Source organism: Grus americana, chromosome 1, assembly GCF_028858705.1.
Source record: "Grus americana isolate bGruAme1 chromosome 1, bGruAme1.mat, whole genome shotgun sequence".
NCBI classification, from domain to species: Eukaryota; Metazoa; Chordata; class Aves; order Gruiformes; family Gruidae; genus Grus; species Grus americana.
Genome location: NC_072852.1, coordinates 25,506,910 through 25,527,279, shown reverse-complemented (window position 1 = coordinate 25,527,279; position 20,370 = coordinate 25,506,910). Strand labels below are relative to the sequence as shown.

The window sequence follows — 20,370 nt, the reverse complement described above, 5'->3', positions numbered from 1 at the left end:
TCTGTCCATATAGATACGATATTTAGGGGGGGGAGAGGGAGAAGAGGAAACCAAGAAGGGGGGGATAACCAGCAGGCAGCGGAGACAGGGCAGGATCAACACAATGGAAATATATATACATCGAAATAATTAAAGTGGTGCAGCGTTCCCGACTCGGGTAATACAGATCCCAAATAAATACAGCAGAAATTGGCTTGTCGCTTTTTCTTTTTTTTAAACCATCTCTCCACCTGAGATGCAACGACAACAAAAAATAGAGTCTTTATAAAACGAACAAAAAATTAAAAAAAAAAAAAAGGAAACAGTCAGTCCAATAAACGTTAGTGGCGATATAGAGCATAATACACAAAACCGCTTAACAGGTGCATGCAAACAGGCGGGCGGGCGGCGGCGGGAACTCTCACCGGCGGAGCGGCGCTCCCCGCTGGCGGCCGCCCCTCACGGCTGGAGCGGCGGCGGGCCCTGCAGCAGCGGCCCGGGCGGGGGCGGCTGGTCGGGCCCCCCCAGCTCGGCGGGGGGCCGGGGCAGTCCCAGGGCGCTGTCGTGCAGCTTGCGGACGTGTTTCTTGAGGTCAAAGTTCCTGCAGAAGCCTTTGCCGCAGGTGGGGCAAGTGAAGGGCTTCTTGTCGTTGTGGGTGTGCATGTGGAAGGTCAGGTTGTACACCTGGTGGAAAGCCTTGTTGCAGATATTGCACTTGAACTGCTTCTCCCCGCTGTGAGTCAGCTTGTGGTTTTTGTAATTGCCTGGGAACAAGACAAGAAGGGCAAAGGGACCTGGGGCTGAGAACTGGACGCTGCAAAGAGAAGAAAAAAAACCCCCACAAACCCCAAACCTTGTCCCATCCCGAGAGTTCGGCTTTAGCCGAAAATGACTGCCGATCTCTTAGCAAACATGCTTCTTCTCCCCATCCTCCCTGCGGCTGTTCCTTTGACAGACGAGAAGGGAATTATCGAATAAACCAAAATCACATCAATTGCAGAAACGAAACCCCTGGGTTTAGCCTTTCCAGCAACCCAGGAAGAAAAACTAACCAAACTCCTGCACTCGGAGGGGAAAAAAGGCGGCGAATTCGTTTCCCGAACTGTGCTGGAAGCTGCGCGTTGCGGTGTACGTAAAACGGGCTCTACCCGCGGAAAGGCTTCCCCCGCGCTCCCCCGAAAACGAAAGCCCTGCCCCAGTCCGTGGGCCGTGCCATAGGAAACGTGCCGAGGCTAACGATACTTAAAATCGACCTAAATCTCTAATAACAGAAACTAAAAGCAAAATCAACTCTCCCCCTCTCCCCGTCGCAAATTGTCCCGACGCTTGACCTCGCCTAGGGGGGCCTCGGGCAAAGGAGAGGACGCTGGAGACCAGTACCTTTCTGGTGAAATCCTTTGCCACAAAATTCACAGACAAAAGGTTTGTAGCCGGCGTGTATTCGCGTGTGTGTGTTCAGGGTCGAGCTCCGGTTAAAGGCTTTGCCGCACTGGTTGCACTTGTGTGGCTTTTCCTGGAGGGAAACAAACGCCAAGTCACGGCTTGTTGGTTGGTTTGCAGCGTTTGTGTGGTGGTTTGCAAGGTTTGTGTGTTAGCTGGCTGCTCGCAGCTCCCAGTGCCGGGCACCCCGCCGTACCCCACCGCTCTTGGGGCAAACGAAATCGCCCAGCGGCTCTGGCTCAGCCGCCCCCCGCACCGCGCCGCTGCCTCGGAGCGGCCGGACAACGCCGGGGTCCCCAAAAAGCGTGAGCGAAGGGGTCTTGGGGCGGGAGGGAAGGAGGGAGGGAATGATGCACGGTAGCTCACCTGGGTGTGGATGATCTTGTGCCGGCAGAGCGTGCTCGCCTGTCTGAAGCCCTTCCCGCAAACTTTGCAAACAAAGGGTCTGGCTCCCGTGTGCACCGGCATATGGCGAGTTAAGTTATAATGTGCATTAAATACCTTGAGAGTGAAATCAGACAAAAAAAATAATAACAATAGTAATTGCGATTAGAAGGCGAGAGGGCAACCTGTCGTTTAAAAATAAAGCAAGCAAGCGACCGACAACCCGGCGGACAGACGGACGGGGGTAGGAGGCTGGGGAAGCAGGGGGAAGGGAGGCGGGCTGCGGCTCTACTTGCCTTTCCACAAACTTCACACGTGAAAACTTTGGGCTTGCTGCTCGGGGAGCCGCGGCTGAACTCCGAGGTCTTGTAGGCGATTTTTTCCGAGAGGATCTGAGCACTTTCTTTCATGTAATGCTGCAGCTGAGCCTGCGATAAGTCCTTGAAGGCTACCCCCGCCGGGTACTTGTCCACGGCCGGCAGCACCAGCTTGTTCCGCTCCGCCAGGTATGCCTTGGGCTGCGGGTGCAAGGGAGAGCTGAGGAAATAAGAAGCCACCGGGTGGATGTTGACACTGGAGGACGGGTGACAAGGGCTGTCGCCTCGGTTGAAATAGCACAGGGCTCCCATGGCGTGGAAGGAGGAGTGATTGACCACTCGGGGTCTTACCAGTTTGTACTGCTGCAAGGGCAGGGCATCGCGGGGGAAATCTCCTTTCAAGCTCAGGGCACAGTTCAAGAGATCGCCGCAGCTAAAGGAGGGCGAGGAAGAGGAGTCTAAATGAGCCTTCCTGGGTTCCGCTCCGGCCACCGCCGCTTTGGGCAGGGGGTCGTACGCCACCGGGACAAAGGGGATCATGCAGGGGATGGAGGAGTTGAGGTGCAGCGGGTGCTTGGGGTCGCCTTTGGCCACGGAACCGTGGAGGAGCTGCGGGACGGGGATGGAGCGGGGCTCTGGCGTCCGCGCCATGATGCGCTCAATGGAGAAGGCGAGGGGCTTGGGCGTGCTGATCATGTTGCTCCTGGCAGACAGGCTTTCTCTGGCCGGAGGAGTCGCTAGGATTTTGGTCGCCGTGTGGTGGCCACTATTGTCCATGGCTGGATTGCATTTGTTCGCCCGGTTTGAGCCGCTTTGGTAGACGCCTCTTTTTTTTTTTTCTTTCTTTTTTCTCCTCTCCCCTCTCTCTTTCACTCTCTCTGCCCCTTTTCTTGTCACTGATCTGCAAGGAGGGAGACCAGCATCGCCGCCGCCACCATCACCACAGCCTCCGCCGGCGGAACCAGCCTTCTCAGTCCAGTGGACTCATGCCAGCCCATCACAGTTTACTTTGGCGCACCAATGACTCGGGACAATCGCTACTTATTTCTATCAATAGAAAGTGTTGTGTCAATAACGCAGCCAAGATCTCGCCAATCGTTAACTTCCAAGAGGAGAAGGTAAACTAGATAATTGCTCAATTCGCTTCCAACAGTCAACAGGAAAAGTTTTTTCCCCCCCAGTAAGCGGCTACTTTTCATTGGCGCCCGCGCCTCCCCCGCCCAGGGAAGGAGGCGTCTCTCCCTCCTTCTTGCCTCTCTCCCCTCTGCCTCCCTCTCTCTCTCTCCCTTTTTTATTATTATCATTTGCAATCTGCTTAACCAGGCTTTAGAGGCCAAGCAAATCCGAGATCAATTTTCTTGTTTGGCTTTAAGTGACATCATCTAAAATCATTGTCCAAGTGCTAAATAGGGATGTGAAACCCAATTCAAGGGCAAGCGCCGGGGTATTTGTCAAACGAGGTGCTGCAGAAGAAGCGTCTGGAGGGGAAGCTGTTTGTTTCCTTGCCACTTTCCAGCCCGAGCTCTCTTTGTGCGTGGGTGTGTGTGTGTGTCTGAGGGAGGGAGATGGCTGCTCTGCTCCTGGGACTGCTCCTGGTCTGCTCACTGCTTTAAAGAACAAGGTCAGGTAGCAGCGAGCTTTTGGAAAACACAGTAAACAAATGAGCGGGGAACTTGCGACAAACAGACGGCGAGAGCAACGCTTGGGGATGCAGGAACCACCCGGGCCAAATCCAACGAGTACTTGTGAGCAAAAGGATGAATCAAAACCTAGGGCTGGGGAAGAGAAGGAAAAGGAGGTAGGAAGAGGGAGTGCCTTTTAAATCTGAAGCACCATATATATATATAAAGTAACCTGCATATACACTAAGTATAGCATCTCTGTTCTTAAAGAATACATGCACAACACAAGTACCGAAAACTCAGGATCGGTATAGATACACGAAGAAATATACAGCACACACACTGCTTATAGGTATCTGTGCACCTAAGCAGACGCGGTCTCCATGCATTTAAGCGAAGCTCGGCGGCCCTGTTCCGGACAGGTAGCTCCAACGCCCCAGGTGTTTGTACTTACAGCGAAATGGGGTGTCGGGGAAAGGAGAGGGACAGCGGTGGGTAAGGGGCTTTCTGTATTCACCCCCTGTCCCACCACCCGACAGTTCGGGATCAGAACAAGCTCCCGTTCCTGCCGACGGCCTGGGATTCACTTGGCTGGTGACTGAGAAGTCGCTACCGAAATCCCCGGGAGCAGCCAAGGGTCCCCGTCCCCGGGAGCGGGCGGCCGGTGGGGCACCGCGGGTCAGGTCCCAGCCGCTTCACCCGGCGGAGGGGCCCACGGGGCGGCTTAGAATCCAGCGGCCCAGCACTGCTCTTCTCAGGAAGGACGTCCTGGGTCTTGCTGGTGGACAGAAGCCTCCAGCGAGGCAGGGAGGCCCGGCCCCCGCTGCTCGGGTACCAGCTGGGGAACCTGCAAAAGGCTGTGTGTGTCCCCCACCCCCCTGGCCCAGGACAACCCGCTTGAGGGGAAGCGGGAGCAGGGAGGAAGAGCTGGGACCCCGACGAGGGAGGGATGGAGGAAGGCATCCTTGCCCTTGGCGCTGTGACCGGGCCGATGCCGCCCTGGGTCACCGCGGCCCCTTTTGAGGAAGACAAGGCAGCGGCTGTTGCACGGCGGTACCTTCGCAGCCGGGCGCTGCCGTGCGAGCATCGGGGAGCTGCGGGGGACGGAGGAAGAGACGTCCCGCGTCCCCGGGACAGGCCTCCGATGACGGACCGTGGCCCGGGCATCCCTCGCTGCGGAGGATGCGCCCCGCACGTCCTGCGACCTCCATGTCCGTCCCGTCCCCTCGGTGTCCCGGGGGCAGGCGACAGGAGCTGGGACTGACCCCGGGGGGGTGCCTGGATGGGCACAGCCATGCGGACAAGCGTGGGGCGGAGGAAGGACCCGAGCCGTGCCGTGCGGGGTCCCCGGCTGCGATGCTCCGCTCCGGCCCCGCTCCCTGCTTTCCCTTGGCCGGGGAGGGAGGCCGCCGGCTCGGGCGCGGCTGCCGCCTCCCCCCCGGCAGATGGGTCGCGGCGTTAAGACTGTAATTGCTGCCCCGGATCGGGTTGCCTCAGCCGCCCGCCTCTTACCTGCTGCTTCCCGAGCCGGCACCGCCGGCCCCGGCTCGGCCGGTGTCACTGACCCGGGGCGGGGGGACGACACGACTTTCGGGGACCTGAGGGGGGGCCGGAGCCGTGTCCCCCCAGCGCCGTATGGGGCAGCTGCCCCGGGCTACCGGGGTGTCGGTGTCTCTCGCTTATTTTGTGTCTGCCAGAGGAGAGTTTCCTCCTTCAGAGCAATTTACATTTAATTCAATCTAGGCAAATTTCCTCTTGATTGGTACTGAAGAAGGGAATTATTGTTGAGTGGGTTTTAGAGGCTTCAAATCCCATATACTTAATATGTTAACAGCTTGCTCTTAACTGGTCTTTTTGGGATTGACTTTTTGACATGTGTTTGAAAGTAAAATATGTAGTGTCATTTGAGCAGGGTAAATATCCCAAAGCAGCAATTACAGCCCTGCCATTACAATTATACTGGCCTGCTCAATACTGAGATACACTCTTGGAGAAGCGGGAGCTTTATTATTCCTTACTTCTTTACGGATATGCCTCCTTTTCTTTCCGTACCGCACAACGAACCTTACGTTCGTGCCTAATTATTAAATAGCGATCTAAAAGCCGTATTTTTCTGTTTTTAAAATGATTTTTCTTTTTTGGGAAGTCATTCTGTTCCGTCTCAGAGATGGAGCCTCGCTAGTGCTGGAGTTGCCTGCAATACAGACTTACTAAAATCAATGCCGATATATTTTTTTTTTTAGACCTATCCCGAGCTTTGCTTTTCGCTCAGACCGCATCTTTTTAGCGATGTTACACATCTGCCGAGCTGCAAATATCCTGCAGTCGTGCCGCTGCGGGGAGGTTTTTCCCGAGGCAGAGAGATTTACAGGCTCTGAGGGTGGAGAAAAGTAACCTCTTGGCTGGTTTCTTTTTGCAGGGGGCACGGCGGGCTGCAGGCTCAACCAGCCTCCCCGGGTCTGGACCTCTCTCCAGGCTGGCGGCACGTACCGAGTCCCGGCAGAAGGGGCCGGCGGGGGAAGGAGCGGGCCCGCCGGCCTCCCAGAGTTACAAACCGTCGGAGGAATTAAGGGCAAAAGTTTTGCCTCGAGTTGATTTCGTGTTCTGCCCGGGAAAGCTGCTGTTCTCTTTTTCCCCGTAATCGGTTTTGTGTTTCATTCGCTCCTAAGCTATGTTCTTGATATTGCTCACTTGCATTATTATCATAACGTATCTCTACATGTACTCAAAATCCGAGTCACCGGCGAATTCATCTCGTCGTCAGGATTACTCCAATCCGATCCCAGAGGCGATTAGAGGGAGGTAAAATACCGCCTAAAGCCTAATCTTTAATTTCTTCCTCCTTAATAAAATGAATAATTCCATTGCGTTTTTAAGTAAAAAATGAATTGAAAAGGATAATAACTCCGCTAACCTTCTGTTGTGTGTATTAATCTTTTCCTGGAAGTGTTTTACCGCAGCCCTCCTGCCCGAGCAGGCTGCATCTCGCAGCGAGCTCCCTACGTGCGCTCAGAGCCTGCTCCCGCCGGCTGGGGAAGGGAAGATACCGACCAGCCGGGCTCCGGGGCGGTTTGTCTGGGCGAGCTTAACGTGGAGGGACTCGGGAGGTTACGAAAAATACTTCTGGCCGCGGCACCAGCGGACCCGACGGAGCTTGGTCAGATCCCGATTACTGTTGTTGTTATTGTAATAATCATCCTTAATAGTGCCACCATAGAGATTCGCTGCAAAAGCTGGGGTTTGCTCTCGCTAAATACCAGTCCTCGCAGTCCCCTCCCGAGCCGCCGGCTTTGTGAAGAGGCGATTTACCCCCGACACGGGACAAGAGCTGCCTCCGCTCCCAGCTCCGCTGCCGGCCCCGTGTCCCGGGAGCGCCTTTTCGCCGCGCAGCCCGCCAGCCCGCAGACCCCGCCGCAGCGAAGCACCTTGACTGTGGCTTGTTAAAACTCGGAATTAGCCCCTGGCTGTTGGGCTCGCTGTTCGTTCCCACTCGGGACCTGCTTGTTTGGTGTCTTTTGAAGGGAAAACGAAATATTAACCGGGGAAAGAGTTAAAGCGAGGGGAAGCAGACCCCGGGATTACCAGGATGGTGGGCCAGCCGCGGTTCCCGTTTATCCGCCGGCGTTGCGGGAGATCCAGCACCGCCGTCCTTTTCGGTGGGAACCTGCCGCTGCCCGCCCGGCTGCTGGGACGGGGGATGGGGATCCCCGGCCCGTCCGGCCCCGGCGAGGCGAGGCGAGGGCGGCAGCAGAGCCCGGGCACACCGGGCAGCAGCCTCGGACTCTGCTGCTTCAAGAGCGCGGGCAAAGGCGCTTGGGCTTTGTGGGGTTGTTTTAAGTTGTAACACTTCGGCGTTTCCTCCACTGACATTTTCTCCGGGGACAATCTATATATATATGTGTGTGTGTATTTATCTTCTGAGACTATGTGTAGTCTCCCCATACAGTGAGTGCGTGTTAGCATCCCTCCGTATCAGTTCCACAGCAAGGAAAAGCATAAAGTATTGCTATTTTTAACCGAATACATCACAAAAGAAAAACAGTTGACACTGACCCGCCAAACGCAAGTGTTCCCGGAGGTAAAACAAAGTTTGACAGTACAGTACGTCTCGTACAGACCCCTCTAAACCGAAAACCAAACGGGTGCAAATTAAGCCTTTTCACGTATAAAGCCTTTAATCACATATAATCGAAATTACAAGTGACCCTCTAAAGCAGCGCTCCCGGCCCTCCCGTAATTCATGCAAGCGATTTGTCTAAGTGTGCCAGCTACGAACGTGAACTGCAGCAATCACGTCTAATCTAATCAGTCCGCCTGTGAGGGGACCCAGCGGTGTCATCAGCTCCAAAGGGCCCTTGGTGAAAGTGGCTGGGAGGGGCCAGCGGCAGCTGGAGCCATGAATGACACTTTCTCATTTGTTCCTTTCCCAGTTCAACAAATGTTTAGCCCCGTTGCTGCTAAATGAACGCCTTGCGCTCTTTGGCTCGGGGAAGCTATTTATTTTTAAGATTCCTGAATAGGATCAGGAGCAATTAACTTATTTTTGTTTCTATTTTCTCTCAGTGTATTGGGAGCTAACCTGGAGCAAAGCAAAGAGCTGGTCGGCTGCGTGGGCGCCTGTGTGCTGCATTCCCGGCATCTGGGTACAGGGGGCTCGCCTTGACGGCGGGGACGAGGCGTCCGCCATCAACAGGCTGCCGGACACGGAACCGGGACAAAACCCCGCTCTCTTGTGGCGAGGTCCATTTCGGTGTTCCGCAGCCGAGAGGGAGGGAGAAGCCAAGTGACAAACATGAAAATAAGAACAAAAGCAGGAGCCATACCCCGTGGCGGCGGCTGATGGACGGCGCCCGGAGAGGGGTCCCCGCCACCCCCGGCTGCTCGCCCGGCACCCCTACCCGGACACGGACACGGGGGACAACAGAGCAGCCCTCGGCATTGGGGGGAGGATGGGGGGGGGGGCAGACGACCCACGACAGTATTTCCCCTGAGGCCAAAAACTTAAACTTTGGTTGTTTTTTGTTTCTTTGTTTGTTTTGGAGGGGCAGTGTTGTTTGGGGTTTTTTCGTCGCTATTAAAACGCGCCTGTGCCGGTGGGAGCCCGGCCGGGCCGGGGGCTGCGCTGGGCATCCCGGGCCAGCCGAGGTGTCTCTGTGGGTCCCACGGGGGTCCCAGGTTCCGTCCCTTCCCAGTCCAGCTTCCCCTCTGCAAGAGGACTCTCCCGTGGCTGCCTTGAGGCTCCCGCCGTCTGCTACGCGCTCGTTAGCGGTCAGTCAAACGTTTGATTCAAAACCCCTTCGACAGATGCGTAAAAGGTACTCTCTGTGCAGGAGGGCTCACCAGCAACCCACCTCACAGCCTTACACCCCTCCCTGACACCCCGCGCTCATTGTCACGTCCCTCGTGGACCCGCACTTGCTGCCCATGCAGAGGTGCCCCGACCGCCCTCCGCGCCGAGGGTTTGGTGTGTCCCAGGAGGAGCTCTGCCCCCCCCCCCCCCAAGCCTGGAAACACCCGGGGCCTGACCCGAAATCAACCCGGGACCCCAGGAAGCGTTGAGTGGGTGCTGTGTCCCCAGGGCCAAGGAGGGAGGCCGCTCCTGTGGGAGCCTTTTATGAGCACCCCCCCACCCCCGGGAGCCGCTCGCCCCCCTCGGGTACAGCGCTCCCTCCAAAGCTGCGCCGGCTCCTGCGACGGAGGCTGCCCGCTCTCTGCTCGGGATCGGATTTAAAGCGTGGGCTGGCTCTACAACCACGACGGCGGGGAACCACAACCCGGTGACGGCGGGGAACCGCCGGTGCGGGCGCAAACGGCGCCAAGAGGGTGTCGCGCTGCCCCCGAGGGCCGGCCGTGGCGGGCAGCGGCAGCCGCAGGACGGTGCAGCGGGGAGCTGCGGGATCCTGCAGGGGCCCGGACGGGGGTGGGGGGGCTCGGTCCCCCAAACCCTGCCGCTGCGGCGATGCCCCGGGCCTCTGCCTCCTCTTGGCCCGGGGAGGGGGGGGAGGAATAGCCGAGGGGTGCGAGCTCTTGGCCCCGGGCACCCCCTGCCCCGACGGCGGGAGAGAGCTGGCAGGGGCAGCGCCGCGCTCCCGCCCCGGCCCCGAACATCGCCCGCAGCGCGGGGCGCGCACCCGGTCGTGACTTTTCCTGGTTCGGCTTCAACAGCCCCTTTTATGCCACAAAGATACAGGGGGGTGAATTAAACGAGACCCCTCCCGCCCCCTTGCTAAAGGCTTCCTGCACTCCGCACCCGCTTGGGAAAAGCGGAGGCCGCGGTGGGGGCGGCGGCTGGGGCAGGGCCCCCCGCGCAGCCCCGGGACGGAGCGGCGGGAGAGCCGCTGGCTGCCTCCCACGAAGATGTACAGCGAGAGGCGATGCTCGCCTCTCCCGGACGGGCAGACACCTCCAGGAGTGTGCTGAGGTTTTAAACACGTAAATTAAAATGTAAAGGCGGACCTTGCTTCCGTGCCAGCGGGGTTTTGCCGCGGCTGCTGGCGGCGGCGGTGCCCGACTTCGAAGCTGTCACACAGATACTCACTGGCCTTCTCAAGCTTGGCGTTTGTTCACGGTTTCACAAATTTAGTTACTAATAAAATATGTGAATTAATAAGAAATGGAATGACCTTTGGAGCGCTGTCATTTCTGTATCTGCCTTCCTGTGATATCTGCTGTGCTGCCTTTCTAATAATAATTCATCACATACTTTGTGTCTAATTTCTCTGAAATCACAAACATCTTGTAACTTCTTCATGGTTACATTATCTTTACTTTTTTTTTTTTTTTTTTTTTTACTATTTCCTTACTCGATCTTACTGACAGACGTGTCTTGCAAGTACTGGATGCAGATGAAATTGTATAGCAAAGCGCTCGACATATGGGGTGTACATGTATCATGCTTCATGAAATGTGAGTAACTCAGACTCACTTCAAGCCACAAAAATTCATGGATTTTTTGTTTTGTTTTGTTTTTAATTATGTCAGGGCATAGAAAGAGTTGATGGCTCCCTAAGGGACAGGGCTGGTCCCACCACACCCAGCCAGTGAGCAGGGCAGGCTGGGGCAGGCAGAGAGGTGGTGGCAACCCAGAGTCCAGATCACTGACACGTTTGTGATGATCAGGAAGGTCTGAAGTCAATTCATGGGTCAGGGTCTGGATCGACAGGACCCATAAGCAAGCAAAGGTGGGGCTGTAGCTGAGTGAGAAACCAGCACTCCTACTCCATTGCTGGGGCAGAGACTGGCAGCCCTGGACTGAGCTGAGGTGGAGTCCCTGGGCAGAGGCTGTGGGTGGGGGTCCCAGGTGGGGCCCATCAGAACCATGATGGCCTATGAGTCCTCTTGGGTCCCTGGCAGGTGAAATTACTATAATCTACTCTGGCCAAATTGTTAGGGAGAGTTGTTTGCCTTACCAGGAAACCATTCTCAGTGTGGTCACTGCCCCATAACCACAGGGTCTTAGGAATGTAAAAATGGTGGGGTGAGGGCAAGCAGGGGGATCTTTGCAGAGACAAAGCTCCCCTTGGGCCTGACTGGCACTGATGTCTCTGCCTCATTGGGTCTGGGAGCTGGGTGTCATGTTGGGCAGCCTGGCTTCCTCTGTACCCCGCTGCCTGCCACAGCCAGACTGGGGCTGAGGCTGCAGCTCCTGGCACGGCAGGCTGCCCCTTACCCAGCCTGGGCTTCAGCCAGAGCCCCACCTGGCCCTTCAAACACTGTCAACTTCCATGCATCGGCGCGACTAGGACGAGAGATGGGAAAAGGATATGCAATTCTTTTACTGCTATCAAAACCTAAACCAGCAAACCCATCTGGGAGCCTGGGAATGGTGGAAAATACTGCTGAGGCTCCCTGTGCTCCCTCCAGCCCAGCAGAGCTGGTAACATGAACACAAAGCAATGGAGGGGAACACACTGTGTGCACCCTCCCCGCCTCTCTGGCCGCCCTGCCCTGCAGCAGCCCCCTCTCACCCTGCTGCTCCCCAAAACACACATTGCATTGCAGCTGCACACAGCCTGCACCCCTGCCCTCCCAGTCTCCCCGGGCACCTCGGGGTGAGCACTCACTTGGGGCATGAAGAGCTGAGAATGGTTTTCATCACCAGCTCCCATTTCTTCCTTTTCACTGAATTCACCTCATGTGCAGATGAGGAGGCTGGTTTGCCGCAGGAAAAAATTGCCGCTTTGGATTTCTCCCTAGACAGGTAGGAAGAAGCATAATTTGCCCTTCCTTGCTTGGCCAAGCTTCCAAGTGTGTTGAAAAACCCTTTCCTTACAGCTCTCGTTTGCAGCTCCTGCAGCCCCACATGCTTGCGACAGACCTCTGAAGTTCTACGGGCTGTTCTTGCAGGGAAACTTCACACCAGCCTTGTAAATTCCCGACAGTCCATCAGCGAAGCCCTTCAAGTATAACACTGTGGCTTAATAAGCACCTCAGCAACCTTCCTTACTTCTCTGGGTATCATCTGTGTTCTTTCTGATTTTGTCTACACAAACCCAGGAATTAGTCATTTGCCCCTGCCCCCCCCCCCCCAAAAAAAAAAGCTGTATTTTTCATATGTTGTGGGAGTTCTGACTGATGAAAATTTGAATTCTTTCCAGCTCACAGTGAGGGCATAGAAAAATGGGCAGCAGGCACTGTCTGTTCGTCTGCCAGTGAGGAGTTTTTGTTTGCTTTTTTGCTTTATCAAGGCATCGTGTCCTTGGATATTTGTTTGCTATATATATCTGCTTTATAAAATAGATATATTTGCTATAAATCTCTATATAAACTAAATATAATAATCTTTCAAAAAACTTGTTCTCATGAGACATCATACAACAGTTCAAATGGTTTGAAATATTGAAAACATCTTTTAATTGTAGAATTCTATACAAACTTGGGTAGATACAGAAGTGGTCACGACAAAATGTGTTCTTATTGCCTGAAATTTGTCACAGAAATAGAAACATTGATGGCAAGCTTACTGACATCCAACATGATGAAATATCTTTAAACTTGCAAAATGAATAGACACAACAACACTCCTAAGTAGTTTGTATGTGTTTGACTGTCCTTGAAGTCCTACTACTTATATACCAACCTCAAAATACAAAGAACCAAGATTAAAATTTTGAATGCACATCACATAATAATGTAAAATTAAGCACAAAAAAAGGTAAACAAAGTGTAATCCTGAAAACACACTATTTTTTTACCTAGGGTACTGACTTATTCCAAGAATGATTTCCTGTATAGTTGGGTTTTAAGTGAAGCACACACTTTGTTTTCTGCACAGGACATCAATATCTGATGAGATACAAGAACGAATGGTAACAAACAAAAGGGCAAGAAACGTAATCACAAGTGGAACTCAAACTCCATGCCAGTGTTCTTGCAGCCCTAAGCAAAGCTATACATTAAAATATGCTACAACCATTGTTCTCAAAAAGTCCTTGGCACTTTTCCTCTGAAAATCTTACTTTCATTTAAAAAAAAATAAATGGAGCATATTACATTTCTGCACCTATATCATAAGGCAAAACTATAAATGCAACTACAAGGACAAATTACCAAAAAAACCCCCAAGCCAAAGATAACTCCCACCCTCAGATCATCACTCCCAAACTCCAAATGCTTGGTGAAACAATATCATCCTTCCTCCTCATCACTGTCTTTCATGGTAATGCCCTGAAGTCCTCCCGCATCCGTGACTGAGACTGTGGCCTCCTCTACGGTCAGACGGCTGTGAACGGTATCGTAGGTTTTACTGTTCAGCGTTCCCTCCAGCACGCCTTGCAACCTGAAGTCTCGGTAGGTTTTCTGCAGCAAAAATAAAGCATCCTGAATCAAGAAAGTCTGAGCAGTCTTCCGCTACACACTGGCCACTTCTAGCATGCCAGCGGAACAGATTTGTTCCTCCTGCAGTTAGGGACTTATCATCTAGAGTTTACTAAAGATTTTGCGGTCCTAGTTTCTGGACTGCACGAGATTTCTATAAACCATAGACAGTCTACAAGCCACACTTTGATGGTCATTCCTTTAAGAGATTGTGTTTTGTACTACATTTCTATAACTGTATGCTGATTTCTCAGTAATTTCCATTTATCTCATTTATTCAATAAGAAACCAACAAAGATTTTTTTTCTAACTGCACATTAAAATGTGAATTTGGCTACAGGTCATTTCACAGAAAATGCAAATCATAGAATCATTTAGGTTGGAAAAGACCTTTAACATCATCAAGTCCAACCATTAACCTAGTACTGCCAAGTCCAACCACTAAACGATGTCCCTAAGCATCACATCTACACGTCTTCTAAATACCTCCAGGGATGGTGACTCAACCACTTCCCAGGGCAGCCTGTTCCAGTGCTTGATAACCCTTTTGGTGAAAAATTTTTCTCTATTATCCAAATGTCTGACTCACCATAATATGACTTTATTTGCATTTATCTTTACATTTATATTCCAAATGTGGAAAAATAAAATAAATTTTAGATTATGATCTATATTCTGTGATGTAAAAGTTTTTCAGTAGACTACTTCAGTCAGTTAATACACATTCTGTCACATACATTTTGACTCACATCTAGATATTCCCCCCCCCCCCCCCCCCCCCAACTTGAGGAAGTTTTGTTTCCCTGGTATCCAGCCTTCCTATGAACCAGCAGATATGACTTTCTTCTTTGACTTTCTATCAAGTAAGAATTCTGAGTGGAACTGTTTTGTTCATTGATGCTATGTTCAAGTGAGCATATGGAAAATCATCTACTCTACCTTCTTTATTTTTAAGTTGTAACACATTTGAAATAATCTTTCCTGAAGTTAGCCTAAAAATCTTAAGAAGGACAAGTTGATCTAGTTAGTTTCTTTTTTTGTGTACACTGTTAATACGAGTTCCCAATGTTTATGGAAGAGACTATAGAAAAAGAAAATGGAAAATAATTAAGGGCTATCAGGCCCATTCCTCCACTGGAGGAGACCGTGCACAACCCTTAGAGAAAGAAAAGAGAAAAGAGCTGATCTTGTTTCACTCAATACTTCAGAGAACTGCAAAAGACACCTCTCAAAATGGGTAACATTCAGCTGGGAGAATTTTTTCTGCCACTATCTATGATTATTATTTAAACCTTGTCTGAATCACTGCAACTGAGATTTATTTGACTTTCATAGGTCAACTTCAGAGTCAATGGATGCAGCTTATGTTTTGCTCACACACTCCTGCAAGTACCCTGCCTGGTCTTTTTCAAGTGTCACCATTGCATTCCCTTTTTATAACACTGTGCATTCAATTTCCTTTTATGCTGTTAACAGGTCCTACAGCAATTTCTTTCAGTTTTACATTGTATTCCTTGAATTCTCAGACCAGCACTGTGGGGTTCAGTCATTGCTCTTCTCTTGACATACTTTTGCAGGATAATAATGTTCACTTCCAAGCTTAATTTTTCATTTCTCCCTAACTTTCCTCTTGGTCCTTGACCCTTTTTTAGTCACGTCCCTCTGCACGTGTCTCAGACATCTAACGATACCTTTATGCCATCATCTGTCTTGGTTTTAATGGCAAGAAGCAATTTTTAATTCTTTGGGTCATTCTTAATAATGCCACTACCTTTGCTGCATCCAAACATGAAAGAATCATCTATTTCTTACTCATCCCATGTCCCTTAAAAATGCCGTCCTACTCCTTTTTTGGAGTATTTCCAAGAGATGACAGGGGCAACACTGCCTCACAGTTTTTCGGAAAGCAGACAGAGAAGTCCATTCATTCACTCTAGCCTTTGGAGGAACTGTGCCTCCCCATGTGCTTCTCCCCAGCTGGGCTGTGGCAGTGAAAGCTTCTTATGATACTCTACTTGAACCATTTTTTCTTGTTTCCCAGCAGCCTCTCGTTGGATGAGTTTCTGTTTTTCCAGTTCTGCCATCTTCACCCACCAAAACAAAGGTGGACAAGATTTGCTATCTTCCAATACATTGACTGGTACCTCTATGATTGACATCATCTTCTTTGATCTTCTGTGTCCACAGAAGGTGCCATGGAATAACACACTTGGAATTTATGTGCAAAGCAAACCAGGTGCACAGGCACAGAAATGCTGCTGCCATGACCAGGGTGTTCCCATCGCCACTGGGACCCTACTTCTTTTGAACAAGGCTAATATCAGTGTGCCAGGCTGCAGAAGGAAGGCTGGCTGACAGCGCTGCTCATTCACCTGAACTTCCATTTTATAAAAGCCTCTTCCTTTAATTTCCTGGGTCATATTTAACTGGTATAATTTAGTCTGCCCATTCTTAGATCTCACTGGCCACAGTTTTTAGATCCTATAACACTTTTTCCCCTCCAGAGGACGATTACCTTCACTTGAGAAGAGCTTGAAACCTTTCACAAGAGCCATTCATTTCAACCACAAAGAGCAAACTGCTTCTACCATTTTGGCACATAATATAATGAAGAGCCACATCCTGTTTCCAGAGAAATCAGTTAACGTCAAAAATAGCAAAGCTAAGCTGGAGTGGTTCAGGGAGCCATGATGACATCATTATTATGACTGTTTTCTTGCATCGTTGTCTCTTTTTTCCTTTTAACTACTGAATCCTGCAAGTTGCAGTTGCAATTCTAGTGTCCACAAGTTAAAATGCCTCTGACTTTACAGGATTGCATGAACTTAATGAGAAAATATTTTGAAGAAATCAAGGTCAGCATTGACAACAGGAGCTTCTTAGAATCATAGAATGGTTTGGGTTGGAAGGGACCTCAAAGATCATCTAGTTCCAACAATCTTATTCCACATTTATACAGGTAACAAGAATGTTCAGAGTTAAAGAAAACAGAACTAAGAGGATGAAGATCTGAAATGGCTTTCTGTCTCTTGCTTAAGGGTATTAACAGATCTGAAAGGGAGCTAGGAGGAAATTTTCTTTTATGGTAGGTTAACCCATAATTGCCTATTGCAAGGTATTTTACACTTTGCTCGGAAGCATTTGACATTAGCCATTGTAAATGACTGAGGACTGGATGGGAGGGATTTGTTTTCTATTGATAGTTATCCCAGAGTATGAAAGATTAGAAAATGTTATCTAACATTTTGAATATTGTTTTCCAATTGAATCTAGTAATCACATGCACATAAGAAAGAGAAAATAGTTACTTTTCAGGAGAAAAATGGAGACAAAATGGAGAAAGACTGCTACTGTGATTATTAAGGTAAAACAAAAAACCCCCACTAATATGATAAACAATAATTTATTAGGAATACTGTACAACATTACTGTACTGATAGCAGTAATCTGTTAAAATGCCTTGGAACAATTATAATTGTCACAGAGTTCAGGATGGATAACAATTACTAGTGCACATATAATTAACATTAGAGGTTTTAATAAATTGTTTTTCTTCTCAAACTTGCAACTGCTGTGGAAAAAAGAAACCCCAACCCAAAATTACATAAACTTGCAACTTTATTCGACATTTTTTAACTTTGAGGAAATTATCCATGTTAATACTTCATCGCTTTTCTCTCTTTACTATGCAGTCTAACTCAAACACATTTTATTTACCTTCACTATCTTGATGAGAGTCTTCAGCTGGTAGATGTGGAGCTGAAGGTCTAATCTATCAGCCAACCACAGGCATATGACTTTCATGGAGCTGCTATACCATTGCTGAAAAGAAAGATAAAAAAAAAAAACAAAACAACAAACAAACCACCAAACAACCCTGCAGTAGTCATTTAACAGATTTGGTAATGAGAGGTAATGAAACACTTTGAAATGATCACAGATCAGCACTTGAAGTCAACAATGATATAATTTCCTGTTAAGAGAATTGCATGGGTCAGTAGGAAATCAAATAACTTGACCTGGACTGTTCTTTACATGAATTAGCAACTTCCATTTTATCTTTCGGTTACAACATTTTCAAGCAAAATCGTGTTGCGCACTTTGCTATCTGTCAGTAAGAACAGATATTAAATATACAATTACACGAGAGAATTGACAGCTAAAACAGCACGGGGAAAAAACACAGGTAGGGTATCTTGAGAGAGATTTTGCAATACCTAGATTTTCCAATCCACACAGGAAAACAGCATCAAACATAGAATATAGAACCTGTCTTGCTTTTTTCTTTCAAATCACTTCTTTGTTAAGTAAAAAAATTCAGAAATCCATGGAAACTGTATTTAAGTATGATCAAAGCACCACTCCACCCCTCCCAAAATAAACATGTTAAGGTTTTGTTTTATTTTAATTACTAATTATAATTACAGCCTACCTTATTTCCTTTTTGTGTCTTAGGCATGGGTATGTTTTCATTCAAAGCTGCACAAATGGATGGGGTAAGAATAAGCTCTCTGCTGTTGGTGTCTATGTTACTGTAAAAAATGCTCAGATCCAAATAGCTACTATAATAGTTCTTTCACATTAACTGGATGAAAAGAGATTTTACTAAACGTAGTTGTAGCAGTTTTCCTCCCCCTCCTGTAAAATACCATCCAGATGTCATTTAGTCAAACTGTAAAAAGGAAGGGATTTTTTTTTTTTTTCATTTTAGCAGTGAGAGATTAAAAGTTTGTCTGAGAGCTGTTTCTAGTCTTTTTCCCCACAGGGAAGAGGCTTAAATTCTTTTCTAATGTAATTTCCTGTGTCTTTACAAAATACGCAGATATGCAAAGAGAGGAAAGATTGTGCATATCTGAAAATGCAGCATGTTAGGGAAGGTAAACCTCGTGAAGTAATTCAAAGGAAAGATCTGACACGTCTCATGAGCCATCTCTACATTAACAAATAAAAGAAAATACATATCGAAAAGAAAGAAGACAAATTGCTGGCTACTGGATGTAACAAAAGGCAAAAATAGAATTCTGTAATCAAAATGTAAGGTCTCTGGCAAAAGCTTTAAATACATACAGTAATTATAGGTAAATACCTTTTCCTTACAGGAAACTGTCTCGTCTCATTGTAACTATCAGTTTCAAGATAAGTTTGAAATAAGAAATAGGATTTTCATATAATAATGACTTCCATTTATTTTGTTTAATGTGTTAAAATGTGTTTTAATTATAAATCATTGGAAATAAATTACTTTTACATTTTTTAAAGTTTCTGCTATTAATTTACTATTTTACAGAAGTAAACACACCACACAAAATTCAGAAAGCTGCATATTTCATAGAAGTAGTTTGATTTATACAATAAAATGTGGGACTGATTTGGTATCCATAAAATACTGGGGTTTTATCACTGCATGACATTCTTATACTATTTACATTATTTCACCTCAAACATGCACGCTGGCTTTGATTTCCTTTATAAGTACCTGTAAAATATTTTTAACGTGACAGAGTTGTTACTAAGTGCCACTGAAAACTATATGACAGGTGTTGTATGAATACAGATGTCTAGAAAATAAAATACAGTTGATCTCATTCACTCAGGGAACTCGATCTAATAAACATAAAAATTCATATGCCAAGTGTTCTACCCAGAATACCTATTGTTATTTGCAATAAGATGAGCCCAATTATTATATTATCATTCAAGCTCTGCAGTTGTTAATCTTTAACGTAATCCTGGCAGAGAGAATGATTTTAGTAGCAGAGTTTTCTCAAAATTGATATTCTTCCATAAAAAAAAAAAATCCTGTAAGACATCCACGATGTATTCGGTTTGTATCCAATAGAAAGCAGAAGGGGCTCAAACTTGCTCACACGAACAAACTACGGACAGGATGGGAACTTCAGTGATCGGTTTCCCCGCGCAACACCACTGAATGGTGCCGGATCACTGAGAATAGACCCAGTCTCAGTTTTCTGGCAAAACATGTGTCTTAAAGCCCAGCCAGATAACTTAATTAAGATGGACGCAGTAAAAATTAGACTTGCCATACGTATCTGTGATACACTTACATGCACTGAAAACACAGATAAGAAATTGGAGGGATTTAATTTTGCTGCTCAAATTTGTGAATGAAAACGATATAATATGTTTTCCTCACTAGTTTTAGTATGTTAAACTTTCAGTAGAAATGTTTAATTCGGTGATGGTGAAATGATACTACGGTACTTGCTCCTCTGTCAACATACATTGTTCAGGAAAAATACGACTGCTATTATATTAGAGAAAGATGTATTCTTATTTTGAATTGTCACAGTATTTTAAATAACAATCACACCCAGTGTATTTTTAGAGTCCTCCCAGAGGTACTTGTGGATAGCATTCCTGTTCACTGTTGGCCTTATACCCACCAGTTTTGAGCACTCAGTAGAGGCTGAAGCTGCACAAAAATAAATCTGCTGGACTTCATAAGAAGAAAAGTAAATACTTCCCTCTTGCTTCTTTTGGCGCCTGTTAAAATGCACAGCACTGCAAATGCCTCTCAGAGGTGGAATGTAAGGCCGCACATTTTGACAACTGTGAGCATGTTATAGAGGCAGGGATGCATCTGCCGTGACTTACGGGAATCTGTTGCAAACTCACAAGCTTCCCCGATTAACCAATGGTTCTGAGATTACAGTTTTTAAGTAATAATAATAACAAAAAATCCTTCTAGGTGGTTTTAAGAAAAAGTCACTTTCCCACTACTAACAATAGCAATGAAAGGACAATGCGACTCTTGCAGATGTCAATGATATGGTATTAGTGCCATATTCTTT

General features: G+C 48.4%; 2 protein-coding genes across 12 annotated transcripts in view; both read right to left on the bottom strand.

Moving 5' to 3' along the window:
- Positions 1-20,370, bottom strand: part of CADPS2 (calcium dependent secretion activator 2) — a 508,886-nt gene that overhangs the window by 175,633 nt on the left and 312,883 nt on the right. For 7 of the 11 annotated variants that reach the window (XM_054803630.1, XM_054803553.1, XM_054803564.1 and 4 more), the window contains 2 exons: positions 17,276-17,380; positions 12,572-13,540 (listed from right to left, as the gene is read on the bottom strand). The exons of 1 other annotated variant lie outside the window; for it this stretch is intronic. In XM_054803630.1, the coding sequence (XP_054659605.1) occupies positions 13,370-13,540; positions 17,276-17,380 (276 nt within the window). In that variant the 3' untranslated portion in view covers positions 12,572-13,369. Of the gene's footprint in view, positions 1-12,571; positions 13,541-17,275; positions 18,038-20,370 lie in introns of those variants that run through there. 3 more of the 11 variants (XR_008574139.1, XR_008574137.1, XM_054803604.1) reach the window with 2 other exon arrangements.
- Positions 439-2,897, bottom strand: FEZF1 (FEZ family zinc finger 1). Its single transcript, XM_054803695.1, has 4 exons — positions 2,100-2,897; positions 1,786-1,920; positions 1,360-1,492; positions 439-743 (listed from the first exon to the last, which is right to left on the bottom strand). Exons 1-4 carry the CDS (start codon positions 2,895-2,897, stop codon positions 439-441), a joined length of 1,371 nt encoding a protein of 456 aa, XP_054659670.1.